At 38.1% G+C, this 17,577-nt stretch overlaps 2 protein-coding genes across 2 annotated transcripts in view; one reads left to right on the top strand and one right to left on the bottom strand.

Moving 5' to 3' along the window:
- The window catches only part of st6gal2a (ST6 beta-galactosamide alpha-2,6-sialyltranferase 2a), a 36,197-nt gene extending 23,195 nt beyond the window's left edge, over positions 1-13,002 (top strand). The window contains exons 4-7 of the mRNA XM_026912464.3: positions 4,947-5,044; positions 5,909-6,010; positions 8,094-8,268; positions 9,651-13,002. Coding sequence (XP_026768265.2) covers positions 4,947-5,044; positions 5,909-6,010; positions 8,094-8,268; positions 9,651-9,898 — 623 coding nt within the window. The 3' untranslated portion in view covers positions 9,899-13,002. The remainder of the gene's footprint in view (positions 1-4,946; positions 5,045-5,908; positions 6,011-8,093; positions 8,269-9,650) is intronic.
- tmtops2b (teleost multiple tissue opsin 2b) overlaps positions 9,165-17,577 on the bottom strand; it is a 12,012-nt gene continuing 3,599 nt past the window's right edge. Inside the window, exons 2-4 of the mRNA XM_026912466.3 lie at positions 14,529-14,854; positions 13,604-13,834; positions 9,165-9,461 (exon numbers count right to left, since the gene is read on the bottom strand). Of these exons, the coding sequence (XP_026768267.3) occupies positions 9,255-9,461; positions 13,604-13,834; positions 14,529-14,854 (764 nt within the window). The 3' untranslated portion in view covers positions 9,165-9,254. The remainder of the gene's footprint in view (positions 9,462-13,603; positions 13,835-14,528; positions 14,855-17,577) is intronic.

The following is a 17,577-nucleotide window of genomic DNA, read 5'->3' as shown; positions in this document are numbered from 1 at the left end:
CAAGGGTGGTTTAGAAGAGCTTCACTTTCACTACCAAAAACAAAAGTTTTTGTCTGGCTGGGAGGCCAAAATGCAGAGAAAAAAAATTGTTTTCAAAATTATCCATATAAGTGTGAAATCTGACTGATTTACTTGTGCTTATTGACTGTCTAACTTACTGCCTGACTGTCTGACTCATTTATGTACTCAATTATGTACAGACTTATTTACTGAATTTCTTACGTACTGACTTACTGTCTTACTTGTGTACTAACTTATGTAGTGATATACTTACTTATGTACTGACTGACTGAATTATTGACTTATTGACTGACTGTCTGACTTACTTTCTGTCTTACTGACTGATGTACTGTCTTACTGACTTGCATACTATGTATTGATGTACTTGCTACTTATCTGCTTAGTTATGTAGTAACTTAGAGTTACTTATTTACTTCCTGACTGACTTACTAACATATTTACTCTTAAAACTCTTGGTATAGAACTCAAAATTCTGGTGTCGTGACAGCCCTAGAGAAACAGGAAATGGTGCAGTGGTGCCTTGTTTATGGAATAGCAGCACATTTAACAAACACTGGTGTGACTGTTTATTAAGAAATCTTGTAAAGAGGATGAAGCAATGCGAAGGCCTTTTTTCCAGGCCAGGTAGCAGACCAGTGTTGATACACATGAATGGTGCAAGTAAACATGCAGGCCTGGGGTATGCAGGGGGTTTTAGTAACAAAGTAACATATTTCCCTGTTTTGCATTAAGTTTTGAACATTGTGAGCAAATGTTTGAGACGATTTTTGCTTTGTGACATGGTGCATTATCATGCTGGAAGTAGCCATTAGAAGATGGGAAATTGGGATGCACATGGTCAGCAACAATACACAAATAGGCTGTGGCATTCAAGCAATGATTGATTGGTATTAACAAGAAAACATTCCCCACACCATTACACTACCTCCACCAGCCTGGACTGTTGACACAAGGCAGGTTGGGTCCATGGATTCATGCTGTTGGTGCCAAATTCTGACCGTGTGTGCCTCAGCAGAAATTGAGATTAACAGACCAGGCAACATTCTTTCAGTCTTCATTTGTCCAGTTTTGGTGAGTCTGTGCCCACTGCAGCATCAGCTTTGTGTTCTTTGCTGACAGAAGTGAAACCAGACGTTGTGTTCTGCTGCTGCTGTCCATCTGCTACAATCAATATTTGACATAGTGTGCATTCTGAGATGTTTTTCTGCTCACCAAAAATGTACACAATTGTACAGAGATGTTATGAGTTACTGTAGCCTTCCTGTCAGCTGGAACCAGTCTGGCCATTCTCCTCTGATCTCTCTCATCAACAAGGCATTTCGGTCTGCAGAACTGCTGCTCACTGGATGTTTTTTCTTTATTGCACCATTCTGAGTAAAGTCTAGAAACTGTTGTGCGTGAAAATCCCAGTAGATCAGCAGTTACAGAAATACTCTGACCGGCCTGTTTTTCTTGACTTTTTCTTGAAAACTTCTTTACATACAGCATGGAGTCTTCTCCTGTAATGCTTGAGGAGATTGGAGAATTCGAGCAAGGAATTTGAGACCACTCCTCAATACACAATCTCTCCAGATTCTCCAGGATCCTCTCACTCCTCTTTAAATCACTCCACAGGTTTTCAGTGGGGTTTAAGTCAGGGGACTGCAATGGCCATGGCCAAAGCTTGAATCTATGGTCATCCACTATTTTTGTGGATGTTTGGATCATTGCCTAGCTGGAAGGTCCCACCATGACCCAGTTATAACTTCCTGTGAAAGGCTAAATCATAAATCAGCCCAACAGCCCAACCCCACTAACAGTAGGGATTACTTTTATTTTCTGTTTGACAGAGCTTCTCTTTACATTTCATTTTCAGTATGAGTCTAAGGTAATAAACCGCAAAGAAATTTTTCATACGCTTTTTAAAACTCATCTTTACCTAGAGTGACAATCATTCTATAGCTGACTGTAAATAAACGCATCCATTTGAGATCAAGTTAACATTTCAACATATTTCAGGCCAGTGTGTAATGACTGAAGTACGCAGTTCTGATGAACTAGTGACCATGAGCTTTTATTTGTTCGCTACATTAGCCTCACAGCTCTAAATTGAAGATGCAGACTTAATACACCAAACCCGTCTAGGCTGAATGATTACTATGAGGTTAAGAGCAAATTATGTAAGTTTCTGTGAAATGTTTTCAGTTATCTTTCTGCTGAAACAGAGAGAAAGAGAGAAACTGTAGATCTGTCTTACTGACCTGTCTTCTGTTCTGTATTTCGCTTTGCTCTCGTTCACCCCCTTACGTTAGCGTTTCAGATTGTGGGATCCTCGTGCCCTTTGCTATTATCCAGGGGCCTTTGGGTGCATGGTGCCAGCTTTGGCACCCACAGTAGCAGAGCGACATTTCAATGGGCAGTGGAAGTGAAATTGTTTCCATGACAACGGCCCAACTCCCTTTGTTCCTCTCCTAAACATGTGGTGTGCAGTTTCAGGACTCGCTCCATACTGATAATACAACTTCATCTTGACCCTTTACATAAAGAGATGAACGATTATGTATGTCAGAGAGTCACACCCTATACTTTTGAGCAGCAGGTTAATTTGTGCTGCGCTCCATGGATTTCCACGTGTCTCTTTCTATGAGTATGCTGACTGTCTAGAGAATGCTGTGCAATTCTTAATCAAGTCTATTTACAGTATATGTTCCAGTGCCATTCATGATGTGTCCTGAATATTTATGCACTGTATATTCATGAAGAGCTGATAGGCCTGTGGTTCTCTTAAGCCCATTAGACCTGCTCACATCTCAAAATAATTCCCATGCCATGCTTAGCATTCCCTCCCTCCTTTCTCAGTGGCTTAAAGCACTTAAGAACAATCAGGAAGGCCAGCAACAGCACAGCTAACAGCGCAGCCAAGAGTAGACATGACAGGGCTTCCAATGAGGACACAAATACATGCAGAGAGACACACACGGAATCTAATATATTTTTACGCAGACTGATAAACTGAGCAAGAGTCTAGTTCAGTGAAGTATCATTGGCAGTGATTGTAATCAATATTAACCCTGTATGCATCATTAGCTCTAATCATCATTTGTGTATTGTAATATCCTCAGAAAAAGTTTTTTTTTCTGTCTTCAGTCTTCATCTGCCACCTAGTGGTCAAAAATTAGTCTTGGGACCAGTATAACGGCATTGCTCTTATATGAGCTCTCCTTTTACTTTATCCCGATTAAGTGGTATATATCTCCAGAATAACAGAAGAATTAATGAAAATTAGTGTTTTTTTTTTTTTTAGAAAAAGTGGTTGTGTGAAGTGCTAGCTTTTCATTGGCTGGGTGTGGGTGTGTGAGAGTGAGTGAAAGAGAGAGAACGCACCTCTACTTCCATCTCTTTATCTGCATCATGGCCTACTTCACTGAGCCGCTATTCATTGGTTAACGTGCTGCATTCATTATGTTTAGAGTGACCCTGAAGCTCGTCGTCCTCCTTTGCTTTTTTCCTGCCTCTTTGGTAATTTCATTTTTTTTTCCAAAGGTAAAAACAGTAAAAGCCTGACCCAATTTATGGCTGGAAATTGAATGTCGCAAACTTGCTGCTTTAGACTAAGACAGAAAGTTAATTAAACTGAGTGTCTGTCGAGCCCTGTGGTTATGCACTCATTAGACAAAGCAGAAAAACATGTTAAGAAATTTTAAAAGTCATAATTTTTTACTCCATCTATTTGTCACATTGTAATGTTCTATGGATTATTCAGTACCGTAGCAGTAGAAAAAACGCCTCACTTATGGCGCATATGGTACAATTTGAGCTCAAACATACAGGGACATTGATGGTTTTATTTAAACACAAGATTGTTTTTTTTTTTTTTGTTTTGTTTTTTTTTTTTAAATAGTACAACACACTGATTTCAAAACTGTCAGCACCCTTACAATTAATATTTTGTGTCATCTGTCCTGACTGCACTGAATATCTTAGTGTAATGTTTAACAAGGTTGAAGATGCATGTCTTGTTATCTTGGTCCTCTCCTCCATGCAGGATATTAAATCAGTCTTTTATATTCTTAGCTTTGTGAATGTGGACTTTGCTCTTCAATTTAAATCGGGCTTCCATTGGGGCTCACACCTGGAGACTGAAATGGTCATTGAAAAAGTTCGTGTTTCTTTAACAATTTCTGTGTTGATGCGGAAGTAAGTTTGGCTGACCATCTTTTTTAAAAAGTTCTGACTTTGGTCATGTCTGAAGCTCCTGGCAGTGGCGACCAGGTTTTGGTTAGTAATGTCCTGGTAGTTAGCAGAATTCATGATGATCAATTCAATTCAATTTTATTTGTATAGCGCTTTTAGCAATGGACATCGTCACAAAGCAGCTTTAAAGAAATATATATAAATTCAGGATATAAATTTTAAATTTATAAATTTATCCTTAATGAGCAAGCCAGAGGTGACGGTGGCAAGGGAAAACTCCCTGACATGATATGAGGAAGAAAACCTTGAGAAGAACCAGATTCAAAAGAGAACCCATCCTCATCTGGGTGACACTGGATAGTGCAATTATAAATAAATTCCTTCTATAACTCTGTACTACATGGACAAAAGGGCAATTGTGTAACCAGGAAATTCATTATAGTTGTAAGGTGAAGTGTTGTAAGGTGGATTGGAAAATTCAGATAAGAAACTATGAAAAAAAAAATTCTGAATCATTGTACTCAGAGGGTAAGCTCTGAGTGATGGAGTAATCCTTAACATTCATTATGACTTTTATAAAAATTTGTCTCCACCTCCGCATTTTCTGTTAAAACACCACACTTCCCTAAATGTATATGTTCCATATATATGTTTGATGAGAGACTTCAAAATACAACACATGCTCAAAAGTGAGTACATAACAGTTGATTAAAGTAAAATAAGAGATTATCATGTTGCTTTTGCTCTTGTAGATTCTCATGATGCTGTTCTGAGGTTTAATTCAGCCCCTACTAAAGGTTATGAAAGAGACGTTGGGAATAAGACTACCATTCGCATAATCAACTCCCAGGTAAGATCATGTTCACACGTGTCTGGTTCATGAATGTGTGCCCCAGGTTTCACTGTTGTTTTTTGTTTTGTTTTGTTTACAATATAGAACATTATTGTTCTGTGACAAAGATGTTCCAGAAGCACAATGCCCCAAAGTGGATCATTCTCCTGTAGCCACATGTCCCGAAGTGTTTTATTTTCCTTCTTATACCACAGCAATTTGCCCATAGCTACAATTTTTATTTTATTAATCAACACCACGACATACTTTGAAGCCATTCGTTGTTATGGAACACCCGTGAGACAAGTTATTTCCTGTTATCACATACTTTATATCCGTTGTGTACAGTCGTTCCCTTGCCAACTTCTTTTTTTCTTTTTTTTCTTTGTTGAAGTTAATAAAACAAAATAAGCAGCTTGTCAGGTTCCCAAGAACCGGAATGTGTAAACCCGTCTGTCCTGAAGACTCTCTGGTGTTGGAAAACTTTCATAAACTTCACCACATCAACGTTTACATCAACATTTCTCTTTGTTAAATTACAAATCATTCGTTAAATATAACATATAAAAATAAGCACATTGATAGATGATTTGAATCACAGTCAACACTACTCTTAGAGTTGCCCTGTTATAGAAAATTAATCAACACCTTCTGACCAGTCAGACTCGATGATTCAACTGTTCTGTTATATGTGATTTCAGTGGTTTTGTCTTTATCATAGTATATGATACACAGTTATTTTGTGTAAATACCTGAGGCCTGTATGGAGACCGGATGATTAAACACATGCTTTGTATGGGTATTTATTTAGAGGTTGTGTGTTTTTTTTTTTGTTTTTTTTTAATGTTACATGTACACTGTGCTTTTCCCTTTGCTGTGTAGATCCTGGCTAACCCCAGGCACCAATTCAACAGCAGCTCACTGTATAAGAATGTGACCCTGGTGGCCTGGGACCCTGCGCCATACACTGTCAACCTGCATAAAGTGAGTACTGATGCTGCTTCCATTTCACAGTTCTGATCCTGTAAAATAAAAAGCTTGAAAGAAATATACCTGGCACCTGAAAACAGGGTAACTGAATTGTATGAAACATCACATTTTTCACATTTGCCTCCAGCACACTAAGGCCTGACTGTGGTGTCAATCATTTTAACAATTCGTTGTAAGCTGAGATTTTCTATTCTTTATGCTTCCAAGAAGGAATTGTAATGAAACTGTTGTGTGTAAACTCAAGGGTACATAGTGATAGGTTATTATTGTGTAGACATGCTACAGTTCCCTTCTTTAATATGGAAGAAAACAATAGAAACAGCTATTTAAAAAAAATGTTACATGACAGTACATGACCTCCTACTAATGTCTCCTTCTACTAAAGTGCAATAAACGGTAAAGTGATTGACAGACGAATGAGTATTTAAATATGTTTAAAAATTGAATATGTTAGCTGAGTTGGTTTATGTAACATTTTTAAAATAAACTGTTTCACTGTTGTGGTTTTTTGTTACACTTCTTTTGGCATTCTGTGTATAGCTGTGTTTTGTTTCAAATTTTTGCGACTTGGTAAGTCGTAACGAGGATCAGCGAGTCACTTTAAAACCCTTGTTTCGACCATTTTAATGGGTATTATATTCTAGGCCGGGTACAACATTATGGCATCAGTAGTGCCTTTCTAGCACTTACTTGTTTTCACATAAGTAGTGCTATTTCTGGCTGCAGTGTTGTTACGCTCACATGCACCTATATGGATTTTGGCACGCTCTTGGGTGCTTTATTTTGAGGTAGTTAAACAAGTTTGCCGTGTTTCCTTGATGTGCCAATGTTGCTTTTGCATATTTTACAAACAACCACTGTTTGCACTGTATCTGTTGTGGATAATCCAGCAATTCCATATCTTGAATTTTTTTAGTCACCAACATCTCCATATTGTCATCCATACTGCTATATTGCCAAGGAAAACAAGGAGGAAACGTAAGCTAAAGAACTGCCCACTCTTGCTTATTATTTGTTTGTTCATGTGTTTGTCAGGGAGAACACCAGCTGGACTTGCAAATAGAGTAAAATCTGGTTCATAAAACCATGTCTGAGCTTTTTCAGCACAAAACACTGTTTTAAAAAAAAAAAAAAAAAAAAGACTTTTTAATCATTTGCAGTCTAAAATTGTTTTTTTTTTTTTTTTTTTTTTCGCCCACCCTTTGAAAAATACACTCTTAATATGAATGAAGTTTTTTTTTTTTAATTTTCATCTCTAAATGACACGTTTCTCACAATTATGACAGCAGTAAAGTTTCATATTTAATATTCCCCATGCTTTTGGGCCTCCAGTTCCAGTAGTATTTAAATAGACCCTGTGAAAGTCTAGTTAGCCCTTACAAAAAAAAAAAAAAAAAAAAAAAAGGATTGTCTGAGCGCTTGTCTATTACCTCCCCAACAGAGTTTTGGACTGATGGTATTCCTAGTTTGTGACCTAGTGAGCCAGTATCAGAATGTATTTTTGAAAGCACTATTCTAAGTCGCTGTGGATAAGGGCGTCTGCCAAATGCCATAAACGTAAATGTAAAAGAAAAGCTTTGAGTTCACATTTACCATATCAACAGCAAGCACACTCATGTCTACACTCCTTCATTTTGCATTTATATTATATTTTAAACAGCACTGATGCATAAATAAATACATGCATATACATATACAGACACAGATTGTTCCAGGGTCACTCTTCACTGAGTCACTCTCGTGCTTTCATATGGCTCTTCTTGAGCAACTGTTTCTTTCCAGTCACACTTCCATACAGCCTGCAATAAAATACTGACAAGAAGAATATGTGTTTATCATATTTTATTCAAACAAATCTGATCAATTCAAGCCACTGTAATTTTGATGTGAACTGTTTTTCTGGGTTTTTTTTTCTGTACACTGTTTTATAAGTCAACCAAGGCATAGGAAATATTTCTCAATACATTTAAAAAGTCTGCAGCATTGCAAAATACGAGTTTGATAGATCTTAGTGACTTAATAGTAGAGAATAAAAAACTAACTGGAATAAAATACAATTCTGTATGTTTGTGTTCAGTGGTATAAGAACCCAGACTACAACCTGTTCACTCCATACATGAAGTACAGGAAGTACTTTCCTGCTCAGCCTTTCTACATCCTGCACCCCAAGTTTATCTGGCAACTATGGGACATGATCCAGGCCAACACACTGGAGAACATTCAACCCAATCCACCTTCATCAGGGTTCATTGGTAAGACATTTCCTTTCATATTTACAGCATTTAGCAAATGACCGTAACCATGGTGACTTAAAAAAAAAAAAAAAAAAAAAATTCTTTAAGTACTTATTTGCTATACATATGGATCTTGTTGCCATGGTAGTGTGTTTATGGCACATATTGTTGTATGTGGCTTCATTTCCTTGTGTGAACAGACTATTTAACTACTCTATAGCAAGGCTAGAATGTGCTTTAATGCAGTTGTGGTTCCTCTTAATTTATGTGCTATCAGGAGTCATGAGGTTAATTACCTCCAGCGATCATTTTGTAGCATTTTACTGAGGAAAGTGAAAAAACTCCGATCTGTCTTGCATTCACACAACATAAGATGAATAAGGGAAATTGTATGCAGTTTAAACGCAATTTTATTTTCAGAGAATGTTACTGAATACTACAATTTTCACAGTTAAATCAGCTAATTTAGATCCACACACACAACCTTTACTTAGCTAGATACATCCAAACAGCACTGGAACACTGGACAAATGCACCACTCGTTCATTCTACTTCAGTTAAGACTTTATCCTGATCAGGGTCCCGGTGGATCCGGAGCCTATACCGGGAACACTGGGTGTGAGGTGAATACACACTTAGTTGCAATTTGGAGACATCAGTCCACCAGGAAACCAGAGAACCCAGAGGAAACCCACATGTACAGAAACTCAGTAACCACTGCGCCACCCACAAATGCACCATGCTTCTGCTGTGCATATTATTTATTTCTGTCTATTATCACAGGGCAATGGTTCTTAATTCAGCACCATAGTGTTTAGAAAGTCATTAGGCAACAGAAGTTACTTTAAAAAGTCTTATAAACAAGACCATGTCTAGTCATCAAGACAAAACAAAGAATATGACCAAAAAAAAAAAAAAGACAACAGCAAATTTGGAAGTCTTTGATCGAATCACAGACACAGAGCCCGAGCACAGAAACTGTGGTATGGAACACCAAGGCTAAGTTAAGTGTTGCTGTCTTGCTCCATAGTGATCATGCTACACCTGTTTTCCTGCAGGAGGGGGGATGCATGTGCTGTACAGGACACTGGGTTGCTGTGCATGATGTTTTTAAGCTGGATCACTGTGTTCTTGGTGGCCATTAAAGAGGGGTCATCCATCACCGCTGACCTTTCCTTATAGCCTAACAGCATCAGGAAACAGCTGTAGAACTAGAGAGGAAGGGAGAGAGGAGACAGAGGTGAAAGTGTAAATGAGGCCAGGAAACAGGGACATTTTATGGTTTAGTTTCTGTATGCATCAGTGTGCTTAGAGCCCTTGAGATGATAGAGTGCATCTGTGTGTGTTGGTGTCTATAGCCTTTTGACTTCATTTTATACATTTTTTGCTCTGCATTACAGGCATCTTACTGATGATGTGGTTATGCGAAGAGGTTGACGTCTACGAGTACATTCCATCTCTAAGACAGACTGACTTGTGCCATTACCACGAGCGCTACTATGATGCTGCATGTACGCTGGGAGCCTATCACCCTCTGCTCTATGAGAAGATACTCATCCAGCGCATCAAGTCCGGATCTGAAAGCGACCTTCGGAGGAAAGGCAAGGTCACACTTCCTGGCTTTAGGACCATCCACTGTGACCCCTGAACTCTGATCCCTGGAGGAAAGGTTGCAATAATTGGAAAGCAGATTTGAGGTTCACCTGCAGGCAGTCCACAGAGACTGATTCTGCTCTTTTGGGCAGTTTTTAGTTGCTTTCTCTGAGCCTTGTGATGTAGAGGTCATTGGGTAGCAATAGGTTTGTCATAGAAAAGCTGTTTTTAAGTATCTGGTGATTTTGCTGTAGCTAGCCATCATGTGACGAGACCGATAGTGTTTGTGTGCCTGTGATGGAATTGAATAGTCATTAACAGTTAATGTCACCATTATAGACAGACACACACACACACACACTCACACATGTAAAATATTAATTAATGCTCTTACTAAAAAAGGAGTCATTTTTTTTATTGATGTAATTAAATACACTGTTTTACCAGTGATGGTACCTGACTTGGAGTAGTATTTGGAGTGGATGTTACTTTCTGTTGTATTACAGTTTTCTCAGCTGTTCACAAATGAAAAATGTGGTGCATGTCTGAGAGTACTGCCTGGTCTGTGCCATATATTGTCTATATTGTAAATGACATACCTTTTCTCTCTTGTACGTTCATTTGCCATACAATGATTGGGGAATGATCAAAATTCACATGAAAGCACAGAATGCCATTCCATATTACACGTCATACAGCTGAGAAAACAAAACTTCCAAACAAAACATTCTGTACTCTGTGGGGACCGTTTGGGTTCAAAAACATCTGAAGCTGTTGTTGATCCATTCCCTACTCAAACAAAACCACACTCATCTAATTTTTTTATTTTTTATTTTATTTATTTTTTTTATTTTTTTGCCCTTTGGCAGTATAACCAATGAGTGGCGGTGGTATTTATCGTATAGTGTTGAAACCAGCACAGTCTGGTAGTTTTCTGTATCTTGTCCAGGATGTAACAGGTCTTCGTACACTCCTGACGGAGAAGTCAAAAGCGAATGAAAAATTTCCTTGCATTGTATTTTGAAATTTTTTTTATTTGAACTGATTTTTACCTTCACATTGTGTTTTATCTATGTAAATAGAGCTTTTTATACTAGTAGAAGTACAAGGTGTTACCTTTGACATATACACATTTGTTTTCCTTACGTGCCATTTATGTGTAAAGGAAATGACAAACTAAAATCTGTATGGACTAAAGGAGGAGAACTGAAGTTCTGTGTACCTGTAAATGATGATGGCAAAACTGGGAACTACTGTTTGCTCTCAGGTCTGTGTCAGACTCTGAAACGTACTGTCTCTTTCCATCTGTTGGTTAAATATTTCATTTAGGAACATCTATAGGTAGTGTAATATTCATTTGTGATAACTACCTACCCGCCCCATGTTGGGGTAATGTAAAATGTAATGGGTTTTCCTTCTTGTCAGCATAATTTAATCTGTAATACTGCAACAAATCTTTTGCTTTGCAGTTAGGGTCATCCTGTCAATGTGTGTGTGGTTTTTTTTTTTTGTTTGTTTGTTTTTTTTTGTTTTTTTGTTTTTTTTTGTTGAATGAGATAATGTTAGTCTGAATTCTGTTTTTTGCTCTTTCCCTGCTCTAGCTCTAAAGATGAATCATATATAACTCTGTCACATACCATCCTGTGCTTCCCCATTAGAGAGGCATATTAATGGTGATGAGATGAGAGGAAACTGCAGCAGAGCCCATAGAAGGCTTTTTTTTCAGTCTTACTGCAGGGAATGTATACAGGAGTGCACTACTGAACACTAACTGAATGTCTAATAAGCCTTTAATCACGGCATTAGCACCATCAGCCACAAAAGGGTCACACACTGCTCCCTGTATTTTCTGTGCATTCAGAGCAACACAACATGAGTTGACTTTTGGGAAATTTGTTTTAAAATTTGCCACTCTAACCTGTGCTTCCCTAAATATTTGTAGTCCATTACACATAAATCTGATCAAAATACAGAAAAGATCAGTTTGCGTTAATCTTTTGTGGAGACCGTTTTTGGTGTGACTGACTACTTTTACTTTTCACAATAAAGTCCTAGCTATATAATTTTACACTGCAAAGTGGACAACGCATGCTAAGTAGCAGGGCTTGTAAAGATATTTATTTGTTAGTGTAACAATAATTAAGCTGAAAAAAGCAAGGTTAAGTCTAACTTCTTACTTTACATTTGTTGAGGTTGTTGTAGGTAACAGGAATCGAGTAAGTCATATTGGGAAACTTGGTGAGATGATGACTGCACTGTTTTGGGAATTGGCAATACTGTGCCAAATAAGTGTTCAGTGTTTTCCTGATCAGGTTGTAAGGGCCTCTGTGTGTTTGGGGCTGTGAACTTTGGTGCTGTGAATCTGTACTATGGACTGGAACTGTGGTGCTGTGAATCTGTGCTAGATTTCTTTCTTGCTAGCTCACTCTCTTTATCTGATGGTCTATCATGTCCATAAATTGTTTGACAGCAGCAATTTTTGGTTTTCTTGTTGGCCAGAGCACTGAATTTGCAGTGAAAACATGGGTGCAGAAATACTCAGTGTCAGGGTCCATAAGTGATAGTAAAAAAATCTTAAAGTTGTAAAGTTATGACTTGGTTGTAAATTGTTTGAAATGAATGATGGATATCCTAAATGGATGCTGATATCCTAAAGCAATCACTTTCATTCTGCGTTTGTTATTCAGTCTTCAGAAAGTGAACTCGCATGCTCAGTGTTGTTTAGCTGGGCTGATTTCAACAACAGCTCTAGATGCGAACACTACATTAATTCGACAGCTGTCTGTTGGATGCAACACCCTCAAAATAACATTGACTTGCTTGTTGTTTCCACTTCAAATCCAATGTGAAGGCTAATCTTGCCAAAACAACACTAATTATCACTGTTCAGCTATTTATGGACTATCTCTCTCTCTCTCTCTCTCTCTCTCTCTCTCTCTCTCCATCTTGCCACCACACAGCCTTTTAAAATATGATCTGATGTGGTACATTTGAGGTATGATCTAAGGAGTGTACATAGTTAAGTCAGTTAACCTTCAAAAGCCATTGGATGCTTTTGATGTCATTTCTTTGTTCATTTGTTAATACAAATGTGATTATTTTAATTGAATTTGCGTGTTTATCATTTTCTAACATGACAATAAACATGCATAAGCAATGGGTGTGTTTTATATTATTGGTATATCGTCCAAAAAAAAAAAAAAAGTCTTTTACTTGGGCCAGTTGAGTTTGTGACAGGAAATAATATTGTCAAAGGGAAAAGATATTGTGTAATAACCTTACATAATGTGTATTTTACTAGTATTTTTCAACTGATATCAATATGGGCTTTTCTTTGAGGCACTAGGTCTATTTGCCTAACTGTTTTCTTTTTGCTAACCTTCTTTAAAGAAATAAACAAAAAAAACAGTGTGGTATCCCATTGTTCTGACACTTTACACTGCTGTTTTTGAGTGCATGTAAATTGTGCACAAGACCTTTCTGAAAATCCAAGATTTCTTGATTACATGTTTTTCAGTAACCTAGTCCAGACCTCAAAAATAACACGGTGACTAAAACCCTCTCTAGTCTTGTTTCGTCTTACCAAGTTGGATTCTCCAATAAAGTCACTTCTGAATAATCATTTCTCCTTGTAGCCTTCCATTTCATACATTCTCTTACCTCTTACACCATGAAAGGTTATATTTAATCTACACTGTAGGCTGTATGCGGATTTAGAAATGTTTTCTAGTGTGTGTTACCTATGAGTAAAATTTCTTACCTGTTTGTTCATGAAGATGTATATAACTGGGTTGATGACGGTGCTGCTCTTGGCAAGTAGAGAAGGGATTATGCTTGCAACAGGTGTAATGATTCCCGGTCGGCCAAACGTGGCCATTATGGCCACCACACTATACGGTGTCCAACACAGCAGATAACACACCACCGTGGTGATGACCATAATCAACAGGTGGTAATCTCTCGTTCGAGCTGTCTTACGAATCTTCCCTAACTGAACATGAGAAAGAAGGAAAAGGGTCCACGTTTGTTAATGAATCTACAATAGAGTGCATTTAGCATTTCTAGCTGTTTATAACAAGCAACTTGAATTTGTTCTCAGTGAAATGAGACTATTAAAGATTCAAAGTTTTGATATTTGCTCATTAGAAAAAGATATGTCTCTTTAAAGCTGTGATGTAATAGATGTAACAGCAGTATTTGTAGAATATGATTCAATTCAAAAGAACAATTAAATCAAAATTCAGGTCAGTTATAGCTATAGCAACAGTGCATCACCCGTTAGGAAACACAAAACTACAGAGCAAAATGCAATTTATTTGTAGTGTAGTGCAGTTATTGTCTTTCACTGATCTGTAAAGGGAGAATAGTGAGAAAAGTTCAGTTTGGTTATTTAAAAAAAAGGTTAGCATCTTTTAGCAGATGTGCTAGTCTTTGTCCTAAGACTTGAAAGACTTTGGACTATTTGTATGTGTATGTGTACCAATATTGGACTTGCGTCATGAACACTAGACAGGTCACATCAATTCACACCTCCAGATTTTGTCTTGTGACCTTCATGATATAAAATGTGTGAATCACTCAAAATGGTTTAAATGCCACTGAATTTCACAACACTCAGATTAACCGTTGAAGCCCTTTGTTAAACATTCCATCAGACTGTATCACTCCATCAGATAATCTCTCACCTGTTTGACAGCATATAGCAGCCTGCCATAGCTGTACACCATCACCAGCACTGGCAGACCCAGGCAGAAGACGAACAGGCAGATAATGTAGGAGTGGGATTCAGAGGAGCGATCGGTCCATGACACTGAACAGCTGGTGCCAGCTCCCTCTAACCCGTAACTACTCCAGCCCAGCAGGGGTGGCACTGTCCAAATCAAAGAGTACAGCCATGAGCCCCCAACTGCCAGCAAGTGTTTACTGTAGTTTGGTCCCCGGTTGTTATACACTGTCATTGTGCTGTAGCGCTCATAAGACAAAATCACCAAGGATATTAGAGACACAATACCTAAGAACGAGAAGGGAAAAGAGAGAGTGAAAGAAGTAAGTTCAGGGTTCACACCTAAAAAGACATGCAATGATACAAGCTAACACTGAAAAAAAAAAACAGATGAAGGAAGATAGAGAGCAGAGCTTTAACAATACAGATAGGCCAATTACCAGCAGTAATTATTATTATTATTATTAGTAGTAGTAGTAGTAGTAGTATTTTTATTTGTATTATTATTTATATTTCATGTTTGTTGTGCTATGTGCTATGTTAACACCGCTATTACCAGTGATATTCAAACAAGCAGCTTGTCTCAACTGTAAAGATATGAGAGCACACGATTGTCTAGAATGTCTCTGTATGCTGTAGCCTTTAGATTTCCCTTCACTGAAACTAAGAGGCCTAGCCAAATCTGGTCTAGCATGACAATGTCCCAGTGCACAAAGCAAGATCCATGAAGACATGATTTGCCAAGGTTGGAGTGGAAGTCCAACTCGAGTGGCCTGCACAGAGCCCTGAACTCCAGTGAACACCTTTGGGATGAACTGAAACAGACAGAAATTCCCACAGCCATTCTCCAAAATCTAGTGGAAAGTCTTGAATGGAAGCTGTTATAGCAGCAAAGGGGGGACCAACATTGGAATGGGATGTTCAACAAGCACATATAGGTGTGATGGTCAGTTGTCCACATATTTCTGGCCATATAGTGTAGATGGGTGATAAAAGAAATACCAACATAAAGTGTCTTCGTTAGGTGTTGGGCCACCACAAGCCGCCAGAAGAGCTTCAGTGCACCTTGGCACAGATTCTACAAGTCTCTGAAACTGTACTGGAGGGATCACCATTATTCTAAATGGTATTCCCTCAGTTAGTGTTTTGATGTTGGTGGTGGAGAGTACTGTCCAACACATCGCTCCAAAATCTCCCATCATTTCTTGGGCACTGTCAAGCTAGCACTGGTCCTCCGACTTTAACCAGTACAGTTTGCTTGTGCATATTTGTACATACTGTCTGATTTGATTTTAATAACTGTTAATATATTTTCCATATACTGGTTGCTGCACAATACCTTCAGACAACACAAAGTCAGACCTTCAGACAACACAGGCATATACCAGCATTTGTTACTGCCATATTATTTAAAAAACAGAAATGCAACTCTTGCTGCTGAACTGAAAATCCAACATTTACTAGCTGCACAGGACCTAGGCACGACCTTTCAGCAGGCTTAATGCTGCAGTTACTGCCACAGTGCCCTCTTCTGGTCAATGTTCTACTAACTTTTCACATTGATGAACAACTGTTATATTTGGTAATGATGAAAGACTACAAGTTTTTGCTAATGAACTCAAAACTGTAAATCAAATTACTTGATTACTTTTACAATTTAGAAAAACACATCTTCAGCTGATCAGCTTGCGGAGTCTGGTGTCATCAGTATTATTTAAGAGATATACTAATTTTATAAATTCATGTCCCATAGACACATAATTCAAACTAGATTTAGCTTGTGTCTATAATATACTGTAATATACTGTAAAATTTTATACATATCTTTCATTCAATTATATTATATAATATATATATATATATATATACATTTTTATTTATTTATTTATTTTGCCATTTGCGCCATGTTACAACCAAACTTAGCCCCTACGCATGTGGTGAGAAGCATAACCATAGAGAGAGGAAATCTAGATGCTGCATTAATCACTCATTAAAAACAACTAAACCTTGCTATATAGGTTGTCTTATCCCCATAAACATCTGCACTAACTCAGAATCTGGGAGCGTTGCTTTAAATACATCAGCGGTTCCATCGTTGGATCTGTATGAGAGGTGCTTTGGGTTTGTCACTGTTCTTAAACCCCAAATGACATCTGATTTTAGTGTTGGGGTTGAACCACAGATCTTACAAAACCAATGTAAGAAGCTACTGCTGCTAATGATGATGCAGATGATGATGATGATGATGCTGATGCTGCTGCTGCTGCTGCTGATAATGATGAAGCTGATGATGATGATGATGATGCAGATGATGATGATGCTGCTGCAGATGATGATGATGCTACTGCTGATGCTGATGCTATTGCTGCTGTTGCTGATGATGATGAAGCTGATGATGATGCAGATGATGATGATAATGCTGCTGCAGATGCTGATGATGATGATGCTGATGCTATTGCTGCTGTTGCTGATGATGATGAAGCTGATGATGATGATGATGATGCTGTTGCTGCTGCAGATGATGATGATGATGCTGATGATGATGATGATGCTGATGATGATGATGATGCTATTGCTGCTGCTGCTGCTGATGATGATGATGATGATGATGATGCTATTGCTGCTGTTGCTGATGATGATGCTGATGATGATGATGATGCTATTGCTGCTGCTGCTGCTGATGATGATGATGCTGATGATGATGATGATATTGCTGCTGTTGCTGATAATGATGATGATGATGCTACTGCTGATGCTGATGCTATTGCTGCTGTTGCTGATGATGAAGATGATGCTATTGCTGCTGCTGCTGCTGCTGCTGCTGATGATGATGATGATGATGATGATGCTGTTGCTGATAATGATGATGATGATGATGCTACTGCTGATGCTGATGCTATTGCTGCTGTTGCTGATGATGATGATGATGCTGATGATGCTGATGATGCTGATGATGCTATTGCTGCTGTTGCTGATGATGATGATGATGATGATGATGATGCTACTGCTGA

Source organism: Pangasianodon hypophthalmus, chromosome 5 (genome assembly GCF_027358585.1).
Source record: "Pangasianodon hypophthalmus isolate fPanHyp1 chromosome 5, fPanHyp1.pri, whole genome shotgun sequence".
Taxonomy (NCBI): Eukaryota; Metazoa; Chordata; class Actinopteri; order Siluriformes; family Pangasiidae; genus Pangasianodon; species Pangasianodon hypophthalmus.
Note: the sequence above shows the minus strand (reverse complement) of the source record. Positions and strands in the feature narration are given on the sequence as shown.